The sequence below is a fragment of the Vigna umbellata genome, chromosome 11 (assembly GCF_029865625.1).
Source record: "Vigna umbellata cultivar VRB3 chromosome 11, Vumbellata_1.0, whole genome shotgun sequence".
NCBI lineage: Eukaryota > Viridiplantae > Streptophyta > Magnoliopsida > Fabales > Fabaceae > Vigna > Vigna umbellata.
This window is the reverse complement of record NC_142175.1, coordinates 2167557-2180173: the sequence shown is the minus strand read 5'-3', so window position 1 is coordinate 2180173 and position 12617 is coordinate 2167557. Positions and strand designations below refer to the sequence as shown.

At 38.9% G+C, this 12617-nt stretch overlaps 1 protein-coding gene across 1 annotated transcript; it reads right to left on the bottom strand.

Annotated features, from left to right (window-relative positions):
- Window positions 1-5032: 5032 nt before the first annotated feature.
- Window positions 5033-6978, bottom strand: LOC148190743 (uncharacterized). The gene is made up of 2 exons (XM_088102101.1): window positions 6046-6978; window positions 5033-5632 (listed from the first exon to the last, which is right to left on the bottom strand). The coding sequence occupies exons 1-2, from the start codon at window positions 6976-6978 to the stop codon at window positions 5033-5035; spliced, it is 1533 nt and encodes a 510-aa protein (XP_087958227.1).
- Window positions 6979-12617: the final 5639 nt, after the last annotated feature.

Here is a 12617-nt window from a genome sequence, read left to right as displayed (position 1 = left end):
ATTGAGGCAAATTTCAGAACAAACTTTGATTTTATATCTTATATTAAATATAGATTTAAAGCCCTTGTTGAATGAACCTTGTAGCAAGTGCAGTCACAATAGCATTCCAAAGACTGAGTTTCTTTTTCAGAATATAAGTTGACTTATATAAGGCGACTGTGACATACTAGTATTTTTGATGTAGCAGAAATTAAAAGAGGGCTAATAGATTTAGAGCACTAAAATTGCTTATTATTTAGACTTTAACCTATAATTATACTAATTTAACCAAAACACTTTGTATCGGTTAAACTAAAGTGTTGTGGTCTTAAAAAAATAAAATTAGGATGACATGTTTCTTTATCATAAGTAAGTGATAATTGATTTTTCAGTGATAGTTATCGGAGTTTGAAAAGGTATTTTAATGATTATGTAATGTTTGGATGTGTTAGATATGAATTTAATCAACAATTACACTAAATTAATCAAAACACTACACTAGTTTAACTAATATATGTGAAACTTTAGAATCGATGTGCACTTCCATGGAGGTGTAGGTTTATTATTTTTCATCAAAACACTCATTCTATCATATAATTTTCAAACTTTTGCATGGTTTGCCACTGATTTCTTACACCTACACGAAAAGCCAACAAAAGATATGAAAAACAAATCATAGAACTTTAAGATCAAGTATACGACACCGATATTCAGTTGAAAACTTAAAGGAACGAATCGGAAAATAGAGAATATGATTATAGAAGCCAGCCACTTGAAAAATATAAATGCAAATGTATAATTGCCACTGAATATAATTATAGAGTTTTATACCTAGGTAGGAAATGCTCCAAGAATTCTTACTATTATTTTTACAATACATAATTCAATGTTGTTATAAAAGAGGAGTGAATAGCTTCTAAATGAAGCTTGAGAAAAAGGAACGAAATAAAATGTGAGGAAAGAAAATGAAAGAGAAGCTGGAGAAAAAACGAACCAAATAAAATGTGAGGAAAAAAATGAAAGAAAGAAAAACAAAATAGAATGAACGATTTTGATTTTTTATTTAAAGAGAAATTGAAACTAAAATGAAACAAAATTGTCATTTTCAAAAATCATAAATTAATAAAATAGAATAAAGTAATTGTACAGATACAAAGTTATTTTTACAATTAATATATGGAAAGTGATAAAAGAAGTAATTTTGGAAGAGGCTAGTTTTACTTTTACTTGTTTTTTTTCACTTTTTTTCTTTCTTTATATATAACTTAAAAAAAAATAGAACATGTAGGATTCCATGAAAAAGTGACATTTATTTTCACTATTCTCTCCACCTCTTTTTTTGGAGGCATTTCTCCTTGTACCTCTAACCATTTCTTCTTGCATCTCTAAATATTTTTAAAATTATAAAACTATCCTCCAATTCAAAAAACTCTAGCCCATTTCTTTTATTTCAACGGATTTTGAAATCTATTGAAGGATTCTTTCTTTAACGAATTGTGGAATCTGTTGAAGGATTTTTTCTTTAACGAATTTTGAAATTTATTGAAGAATTTTCTGAAAGCTTGAACGGATTTCAAAATTCGTTGAAGAGAAACGTAACCTCAAGTTATTTTCGAAAATTAGAGGTGTAGGAAGAAACATTTAGAGGTGTAGGGAGAAACAACCATTTTTTGGTTCGTCTTGTTGATAATAGGCCTAGCCCAATTACTCCATCCATTGTAAATAGGCCCAAAACGATGAGTTTAGAAAGAGGAGACTCAAGTGGAATATATCCGTTGTTGAGCTGGTGAGGACTGAAGACCATGCCCAACATGGAGGTGATTGAGCCCGAAATAAAAGGGATCTGACCGCAAAAAAGTGAGAGGAGAGTAAGTGATGGAAGAGGATAAAATCGGGCAACGACTATGAAAAGGGGGTGAATATTTTTAGAGAGGAAAAGTGGAGAGAGATTCTTTTTTGTATTTGTTGGGTTGGTTATAATCTCATGATAACATATGGGACAAGTTGTAAAATCCTTATAAAATAAAAATACTTTTTATTTTATTATTATATTTTGTGATACTAAATAATTAATTATGGTGTGTAATTGTGTGAAGAAAATGTTAAGAACATGAATTAAAATTAATTAATATTGATTTTTATTTTTATTTTTGAAAATGCTCAAAAGAAGGCTCAAGTAGTGTTGTTTGCAATATATTATTGTTAGAAATAAGAGGCCTTATATCTCAATCCAATAAAGGGAAAGGTAGTGAATTGAATTTATTCTTGTTCGAAATCTTTTTCAAATCTTTATGAGTTCTTGAATCTTGAAATCAATAATAAAAGATAGATGAATCAACTAAGTAAAAGCAAACACAAGAGATAAATCACTCAATCTCTTACAACATACAAGAGCAAATGCTAGCTCTCAACCCTGACTATCTTCGTATAAGTATCCAATTACACGAATTGCTAAAGGACCTAATCAAATCACACTCCCAAAGTGCAAAAGAATCAGAATATGTGAAGTCCAGATAGTCTTGAATGAAATCTTGTTGTGTGATCACCAATGAAGCTTTAATTCCTACGAGAACTATTCTTGAAAGCACATGTATTCAAAACTCAGAAAATGCGAATCCCCTATAAAGGAACATAGAATAAATGCGAGAAGCTAATTGAACGAGAGAAAAAAAGGAAAAGAGAGAAAGGTTTAGGCTTTGGCTGGTGTTTCGAATCGAAACCCTAGTTCTGGTTGGGCATGTTAAAGGAGGAGTGATAGGTATAAGTTGCCTTGATTTCGAGGATCAAGGAGCCTCCTAGAATTAACAGAGAAAGATGATGAAAATTCTTCTTCTTTCTATTCATTTCAAGTTTGGGTATTTAACAATGTTCACGTTACCAATGATTGGCTACCCGTGAATTGTGGAAATAGAAAGCATCAATAACAGAAAGTACAGCTCAGCAAATATAGTGAATACTGACAAAATAGAAAATACTAGAAATCTTTCTACTTGGTGATGTAGTCCTGGAGATAATTTGGCATATTGTGCTCCCTACTAGGCCTCTCTCTCATATTTCCTCTGTTGTCATTGCTAGGCCCATTCAACACATCAGAATTTGGGCCAGAGCCTATATTGCTATCAATACCCACCACTGCAAAAGGCACCTTGTCCTCAAGGTGATAATCAGAAATGAGATCCGTCCAAGGCTCCCAAGTTGTATCCTCAGGTGCAAGTCCCTTCCATTGGACTAAAACAAGCTTAGTAGGTGGTGAGGTAGAAGAGTCCATTTTGGTGTCCATAATTGCAAGTGGCTCGATAATAGGCTTGTTATCTAGTGCCAGAGGAGGCAAACTGGTAGGGGTAGTTGGAAGGGGGCCCTTGTGCAGCTTTAAAAGAGAGCAGTGAAACACAGGGTGAATTTTTGAACTCGGAGGAAGATCCAGTTGATAGGCGACAGGGCCGATGCGAGCAGTGATGCGGAAGGGACCGTAGTAGCGCTTGGTTAACTTCGGGGTGGTAGGGGAATGAAGAGATCGTTGACGATATGGTCGTAAACGAACATAAACCCAATCGTCGACTTGGAAAGAGATATCTCTGCGTTGACGATCTGCTATTGCTTTCATGGTCAGTTGTGCTTTCTCGAGCTTCGCACGCAACTGATCAAGAAGAACTTGGCGAGATGTAAGTAAGGAATCAACTGCCTCCACCGAAGAGGATCCTGTTAAATAAAAAGGAATAGAGGGAGGAGGTTTGCCAAAGGTAATATGGAAAGGAGAGGTCCCAGTAGCAGAGTGGATTGAAGTATTATAAGACCATTCAGCAAGGGAAATGTATTTGCCCCAGTGGGAAGGATGGTCGTGCACAAAAGAGCGGAGATACTGTTCCAAAATACGATTGAGAACTTCAGTCTGCCCATCAGTTTCGGGATGGTACAATGTACTCATACGCAACTTTGTACCACTTAAACGAAACAATTCACGCCAGAATCTGCTAATAAAAATCGGATCACGGTCCGAAACCAGACTGCGTGGGATGCCATGGTGCTTGCAAACCATGTCCATGAAGAGTTGGGCAACTTTAAATGCAGTGAAATGAGTGGGGAGAGTACCAAAATGAGCACCTTTAGAGAACCGATCAACAACCACAAGAATTACAGAATGGCCCAAGGAAGGAGGTAATCCAGTGATGAAATCTAAAGAAAGATCCTCCCAAGTGTCATGTGGAAGTGGTAGGGGCTGTAATAAACCAGCTGGTTTCTGAGTTTCATATTTGGTCTGCTGACAGGTGGAACACTGAGAGACGAAAGTATGAACAATTGAACGCATACCTTTCCAAAAGAAGTTGCCCTGAATACGTGCCATAGTTTTGGATAAGCCCATATGACCCCCCAAGGGTGTAGTGTGGTATTCTTCCAAAAGAAGAGGGATAAAAGGATTGTCGTGATTTAACCATATCTTGCCATCATACAAGAGAAGATCATTATGAATACTGTAAAGAGGGAAAGAAGCAGGGTCGCCTCGCACCTTAGCCAACAGTGAAACAAAGTCAGGGCTGTCTTGAAGAGATTGGCGTAATCTATCCAAGAAAATGAAGCGAGGCATAGAAAGGATGAAAAAGTGACTCTGGACAGTATCAGTGGGGCGAGAAAGGGCATCCGCAACCACATTATGTTTTCCTGCTCTATACTGTATGGTATAGTCGTAACCCAACAACTTGGAAAGATAAACTTGCTGCTCAGGAGTCTGAATCAATTGGGACATTAGCTCCTTAAGACTACGGTGGTCCGTGAGAATAACAAAGGGATGGCCTAATAAGTATTGGCGCCATTTCTTCACAGCGGAGGTGATGGCATGTAATTCACGGACATAAGTGGAAGAACGAAGTAGTCTAGGGCAGAAGGGCTTGCTGAAGAATGCAATAGGATGATCATGTTGCATCAGGACGGCACCCATAGCAGAACCCGATGCATCGGTCTCAAGTTGAAAAGGAAGCTTGAAATTCGGAAGGGCCAGAACCGGGGCTTCGGTCATTGCCTTCTTGAGCTGATCAAAAGCGGATTGGGCAGCAGAGCACTAGTTGAAGCTATCTTTTTTTAATAAAGTTGTCAATGGAGTAGCGATAGAAGCGTATCCCTTGATGAAACGACGATAAAATCCTGTCAAACCAAGAAAGCCACGTAAAGCCTTTAAGGTTGTTGGGAAGGGCCATTGTACCATGGCTTGAATTTTTGAAGGATCAGCGGCCACCCCTTGTGCCGATACAATGTGGCCCAAATATTCAAGTTGCTGTTGAACCAAAAGGCACTTGGAACCTTTGAGGAAAAATTGACCCTGAAGTAAGGTTTGAAAAGTGCACTCCAGATGGTCTAAGTGGGCCTCCCAGGTGGTGCTATAAACCAAGATATCGTCGAAGAAAACGATGACGAATTTGCGAAGAAATGGCTTTAACAATTCGTTCATAGTTGCTTGAAAAGTAGAGGGGGCGTTGCAAAGGCCGAAAGGTATGACCCGAAACTCGTAATGGCCCATGTGAGTGCGGAAAGCAGTTTTATGAATATCAGCCTCGTGCATTCGGATTTGATGGAATCCCTGGCGAAGATCCAACTTGGAGAACCACTTTGCACCACCTAATTCATCCAAAAGTTCATCAATAGTAGGTAAAGGAAATTTATCCTTCATAGAGATGGAATTTAGGGCTCGAAAGTCCACACAAAATCTCCAACTACCGTCCTTTTTTTTAACAAGTAAGACCGGAGAGGAAAAAGGGCTGTGACTTGGCTGTATTAGCCCTGTGTGTAGGAGTTCCTCAATTTGTTTCTCAATCTCGCACTTTTGAAAATGAGGGTAGCGGTAAGGGCGCACCGTGACAGGAGAAGAGTGGGGCAAAAGATGTATATGATGGTCGGTTGGGCGTGTTGGGGGTAAAGAGGTGGGGGAAATGAAGAGTGATTGGTATTTGTGGAGTATAGAGGAGAGGTGGGGATGTGTGTGAGTAGGAAAGGTAACTGTAGATGGTTGAGATGGAAAATATGTGGGTGAAAGCTGGATATGGAAATAAGCTGCTGCAAAGTTGGTCACGTAAATACGTTTGAGTTGAGGGGCGGAATGTGTTGAGGTCCAGAAGGTGAGGTTGCACTTAATTCAACTGTACGACCCTCTCTGTCGAAACGCATGGTCAACTGAGAATAGTCAGTCACTATTGGGCCCAAGGTTTTAAGCCATTGGATGCCCAATACTACATCCGCACCGCTGATGGGTAAAACATGAAGATCAACAGTGAAAATATGGCCCTGTATGGAAATTGGAACAGCCGAACAAAATTGGTGGCATTCAATAACACTACCATTGCCAACCATCACCTTTAGTGTGGGGGTGGGTTGCAGTGGTAAGTTAAGGAACTTAGCTACACGGTCTTGGATGAAGTTGTGAGTGCTGCCGCCATCCACAAGAATAGTTACTTGCTTCTTTGAAATGAGGCCCAAAAGACGAAGGGCTTCTGGTGCCGTTAAACCTGAAAGTGCATTGAAGCTAATTTGGGCTGAAGAGAGCTCATTGTGTATATCTTGGGCAAGGAGAGGATCCGGGTCAGGAGCTGCCAAAGAATCAGAAAGGGTAGTGTTATCAACCTCTGTTTGCTCCGCAACCAAAAGAAAGAAACGTGCCTTGCATTTGTGGCCAGGGTGGAACTTTTCGTCGCAGTTGTAACACAAGCCTTTCTCACGACGAGCTAACATTTCCTCATGAGAGAGCTTTTTGTAGTTGGTCTTGGAAGGAGTGGGTAGCAGAGGGGAGGAAGAGCGCCCCTGAGGCGATGGCAGAGAAGTGGAAATCGGGGAGGGCTGAAACGAAAAGCGATTCCGGGGACCTTTTCTCAGGTCATGAAATTTATCTTCTTGCAACTTAGCCAATGCAGCAGCCTGTGTAAAGGTTAGTGGTTGCAAAGCCAAAACCTCCCGTTTGATCTCAGGAGAAAGACCCGAAATAAAACAGCTTAACAAAAATGAAGGGGGAAGACCCATGATAACTCTCAGTATTTGCATATTTTTCTAGATTAAAACTCTTTTATTAAGATTCTTTAGCTTTTAATTCTTTAGAAATAGAATAGATTAGTTTAAATAACTAGAAATAGCTTTTAAATAAAAATTTGGTTAATTTTCTCTTTTTAGGCAAATAAAATAGGTTTTTAAGTAATTAGATTTTTTTTTAGAAAAATATTTTAGAAAACAAACTAAAAACAGTTTTTAGAATAGGTTATATTTTTAGTAATTTTTGTGTTAGCTCTCTAATTCATTTTTTATATTGTAGGTTTTTTTGGGCTGAAGTACATTGGGCCATTGGCTGATTAATTGGGCTGGTCTGCCTGCACTGGAAATCTGCTGTGCTTCAACAATTTATTTGGCTGATTCTGATTGAAATGTGGAGAGTGGGCCGGTGCTTGGAGCTGATTGTATCAGAAGAGTTGGGGCGCTGGATTGGGCTTGCGTCTTGGTTGGACGGCGTCGTTTCAAGGATGGAATGCATTGCTACACTGGTGCTGCTACACTTAGCATTTCTTTTGCTTCTGACGCTGCTGGAAGAATGAATTGGGCTGGATGTTACGCTAAATTGGGTTGTTGGTGAAATTACCTGGACTTGCACTTTAGTGAAACGGTGAGTTTTGAGCATCTGCAGTTTTTGGGGTCCAATGTTCGACACTCATTTAGGAGAAAAGAATTCCCTCAAGCACTTTCATTTGGAGAAAACTCAAAGCTAGGGCAGAGCGAGTGTTGAAGAGAGGAGCGCGTCACTAACCTGCCCGGACAAGCTGACCGGAGTAACTGGCAAGTGACCGGAAGAGGAGCTGAAGCGGTAGAGAGGTTGGAGATGATCAGAGGGCTGGATATCAAAGTAGATAAAGAAAGGTGATCGTTCGATTAGAAGCTGGAAGCGTCGAAATCAAGTTTCTTTCTTTACTTTTCCTCTCTCTTTTCTCTTTTAGTTTTCTGACCCTATAAAAAGGGCTTTCACCTTGTAAATAGGATACTTCATATACTTTTACACACTTTGAGATACTCTCTGTTCATAGTTCTAAGCTCTTTAGGTTAGGGTTTCTTTCCGCTTTCGTAGAAGTAGAGTTCTCGACTTTTGGATTTCGTTGAGACGATCGCGAGGGTGACAGGCCGCGAGAGTCTTGGTGATTTCCGGTAGTTTGTAAAATTTTCTTTTCATGTTAATAAAGTTGAGTTTTGTGTTCTTGTTCTGTTCTCGTTTATGTTTCGATATTGTTCTTTGTTTTTGATTTCTGTACTTGTTATGTGTTGAGAAAATGCTTTGGATTCTGTAACTCTGCAATTCTATGGTTCCGTTTGGAATTAAATGTCTCCGTAGTGAGCATTCTTCATCGAGATGTCTTCTTGAGACAGAGAACAGTCCAATGCATAAACATTGATTCAAATATGTGTTTCTTGAATTTGTTTGTGAATTTTAGATTGATGAATAGGTTACTGAACATTGATTGGATAAATTAGTGGAAAGAGCCAAATTTAAAGTTCTGAAACATGACTTAGAATATCCTGGATTGGAATTCATATTATCAGGATGTCTTCCTGAGAGCTCTAAGCACTCTTTTATTCAGTTCAATGTGCAATACACCTATGAATTCAATTCTGTTTTTTTAATGTGATATTGCTTTTGATTAGTTAGAATTTAGGTACTGTTCTTGATTTGTTTCAATTCTAAATTCTGTTATTGATTGATTTCTGGTGATATATAGATTAGGATAGAGTGATCTGTATTGCATTTTATTTCTTACTTTGATTTTTGTTTTCCTATGAATAGACTAGGTTTAGTAGATTAGATGTTGAACTGTCTACTCTTAGAATCTTGTTCAGTTTTAGTTTTAGTTTCCTTGTGCTGTTAACTGTTAGCATTCACAGGTTAGTTTTAATTGCATTCATTTCTCATTTTAGTTTAGGTTCTGTTCTGTTATACATAGATTCTATAGTTTAGTTTAGGTTTTATTTTCTTGCATTTTATTTTTCTTCTTTTCTTTTTAAAACAATTTTCGTTTCTTTACTGTTTTCTTTTAAATTTTCTTTGTTTTAATTTCTTTCCCCACCTTGCATTAGTAGTTAATAATTAGTTAGTAAATAAAATACAAGAATTAATTCTACACTTTAAGCTTAATTTTAGCCGAGTCTTTGGATTGATACCTAGGTTGTCCCTATACTTCATTAGTGGGGAAACTTAGTTTGTTCTGGTTTTAGGCGACAAAAATCAGTTTAACAAATGGCGCCGTTGCCGGGGACTCGGCGAATTAAGTTTTATAGTGTTAGGTTAGTCTTGTATAGGTTTAATGGTTTCCTTTCTTTTTGCAAATTCTTTTTAGTATGCTTAGGTTCTGTTTTTAAAACTGCAGTAGTGTGAATTTTAATTTTGGATTGTTTTTCTTTTGCTGTTTTGGTCTTTGATTCTGATGGCTGTCTTGGAATATTTTTGTTTTTTTTTTTTTTTTTTTGTTCTGTGTGCTTGATTGGCATCTCTGTTGAGAGGTTTAGGCTGAGTGTGTTCAGCCAAACTCTGGGGAATTAGTGAGACTAGCTTGGGGTAGTTTTAGTAGCGTGAGAGTGTTGGAACTGAGCTGTTTAATATGGCTTTTCCTCTGGAGAAGTCCATGAGAGAACTGGCCAACCAAGAAGTGGGTCACCAGCCGGTGTGCACCCATTTACCCGTGGAGCAGAATACATCTGGAATTGAACTTAAACCTGGGTTCATAAGGTTGCTGCCCACCTTCCATGGATGGGAGCATGAGGACCCTCATCAACATATCAGGGAATTTATTCTGGTGTGTTCTTCTATGAAGCCGTCTGGAGCTGCTGAAGAACTGTTCATGATGAAGGCTTTTCCCTTGTCCCTGCAAGACACTGCTAGGTATTGGATAATTTACCAACAGCAGCCTTTTGGAAGTTGGCAAGAGATGCAGTGTAGATTCTTGAATAGATTTTTTCCAGCATCAAGAGTATCATACTTGAGGAGGCAGATCTGCACCATTGAGCAAGGGCAGAATGAAAGTTTGGCTGATTTCTGGGACAGATTCAATAAATTGTGCCTCATGTGCCCAAATCATCAGCTGCAGGATTCTCTACTCCTAACATACTTCTATGAAGGTCTGCTGCAAAGAGAGAGAATGTTTGTTGATGTGGCAGCTGGAGGGTCCTTAATGAATAAAACTCCAGCTGAAGCACGACAGCTGTTGAGTAAAATGGCTGAGTGCTCTTATCAAGGATATTTGTACAATAAAGCTGCTGTTACTGTACCAGTAATTGGGGCAGAATCCAAAGACTTAAGGGAATTGACTCAAGTAATGTCCCAGCTGGTGGAAAAAGTGAAGTTGCTGAATCAGAAACCTTCAGAGAATAAGATGACGGCATCAGGGCTGATAGGCTGGTCTGAGAACATTTTAAATGCAACCTGTGACTCAGCAACCAATGATTTGGAAGAAAACTGGGGCACAGTAAATCTGAAGGGATCTCAACAAAATTCTTGGGAGAATGAAAAGATAGCTGGTTGTATGGAAGATGTTGGAGGGAGCAATGTATCAGTGGAACTTACACTTGCAGAGGAAAAAGAGACTACCAAGTATATTCCTCCCCATTTGAGAGGGACATCTGAACTTGGGAAGATGCAGCCAGCTCATCAATCAAAGGTGCAAGTAACCAGGACTGCCAGTACCAATGCAGTCATGTTAAGAAGTGGAAAGGAGTTGCATGCTTCAGTGGAGAAAGAAAAAATTGCTGAGAATGAGCAGCAACCAGAGATCATAATTGAACCACCCTTCCCTGTCAAATCTGCACCTGCAGAAAAGAAATTGGAAACAAATGCTGAGCTATTGAAGATTTTTCAGAAGATAGAAATTAATATGCCTCTACTGGAAGCAATTAAACAGGTGCCTAAATATGCCAAGTTCCTTAAAGAAGTGTGCACCTATAAAAGAGGATTGAGGAGGCCACAAATCAAAAATATTTCTACTGTTTCCAAGTTGGAGCTGCCTCCTAAACATAGTGATCCAGGGCATTTTACCATCCCATGCACCATTGGAGAAATTTCCATTGCAAATGCTTTAGTGGACTTGGGAGCATCCATAAATGTCATGCCCAGTTCTGTTTACAAGGCTCTGCAGTTAAGGAATTTAAAGCCTACATCTGTTATTATCCAACTAGCCAATAGAAGCACTGCAAAACCTTTGGGCATTGTGGAAGATGTGCTAGTGAGGGTAAACCAGTTAATGTTCCCAGCAGATTTCTATGTTTTAGAAATGGAGGGTGAGAATTCAAGGCAGAATCCTACATTGATTTTGGGAAGACCATTTTTGATGACAGCAAAAACCATTATCAATGTGCATGAAGGAAATTTAACCATGGAGTTTGGAGACACCCAAGTCAGATTCAACATCTTTGAAGCCATGAGTCATCCCCTGGAAAACCATTCAGATGTGTTCAGTTATTCAGAAATTTGTTGTAATAATCTGGAGCTTCAAGTGCAATCTGATTTGAACATGGCAGAGAGGGAATTACATTCTGAATTCTGTATCGGGTGTGAAGATGAATTCTTTGAAAATACGGACTTGCAAGCACTAGAAGAGGGCGTTTTCGAACTTGGTGAAGAATCTGCACAAGAAACTCTAGAGCAGCAGCAAAAATCTGAATTAAAGCTGCTGCCTCTGCACTTAAAATATGCTTATCTTGAAGCTGGAAATAAATTTCCAGTGATCATTTCAGCAAGTTTGAACCCTGAACAGGAAGAGCAGTTGCTACAAGTCCTGAAACAGCACAAGAAGGCTCTTGGGTGGACTTTGGAAGATATACCAGGGATCAGTCCTGCCCTCTGCATGCATAGAATATTGCTGGACAGTGATGCAGTTCCTGTTAGGCAGCCTCAAAGGAGGTTGAATCCAACTATTCAAGATGTGGTGAAGGAGGAAGTGAGCAAGCTCTTAAAAGCAGGGATGATTTTCCCCATTTCAGACAGTACTTGGGTGTCACCAGTCCAAGTGGTGCCAAAGAAATCTGGAATGACAATTGTAAAGAATCAAGAGGGAGAGTTTGTGCCTACCAGAGTTGCAAATAAGTGGAGGGTCTGTATTGATTACAGAAAGCTGAATCAAGCCACAAGGAAAGATCACTTCCCTCTCCCCTTCATAGACCAAGTCATAGAGAGGTTGGCAGGTAAACCTTTTTACTGTTTTCTAGATGGCTTTTCTGGGTACATGCAGATTCATATACACCCTGAAGATCAACATAAAACCACATTTACATGTCCATTTGGCACTTATGCTTACACTAGGATGCCATTTGGACTATGTAATGCTCCTGCAACTTTCCAAAGATGCATGTTGAGTATTTTTTCAGAATTAATAGAAAGTTGCATGGAGGTTTTTATGGATGACTTCACGGTATTTGGAGCTTCATTTGAGGAATGCCTAGGCAATTTAGAAAAAGTTTTGAAAAAGTGCATTGAAACTGATTTGGTCTTAAACTTTGAAAAATGCCACTTTATGGTCAATGAAGGGGTAGTGCTAGGACATGTTATTTCGGAAAAGGGCTTCCAAGTAGATAAATCCAAGATAGATGTGATTTCTGCCCTACCTTACCCCTCCATTGTGAGGGAAGTGCGTTCTTTC

Bases quoted from the DNA above. Each gene is read 5' to 3' on its own strand.
- LOC148190743 (XM_088102101.1), bottom strand. From the start codon at position 6,978: ATGGGTCTTCCCCCTTCATTTTTGTTAAGCTGTTTTATTTCGGGTCTT. The intron at 5,633-6,045 runs GTATTTACGTGA...ATCTCTATGAAG, and splicing joins TTCCGCCCCTCAACTCAAAC to GATAAATTTCCTTTACCTAC.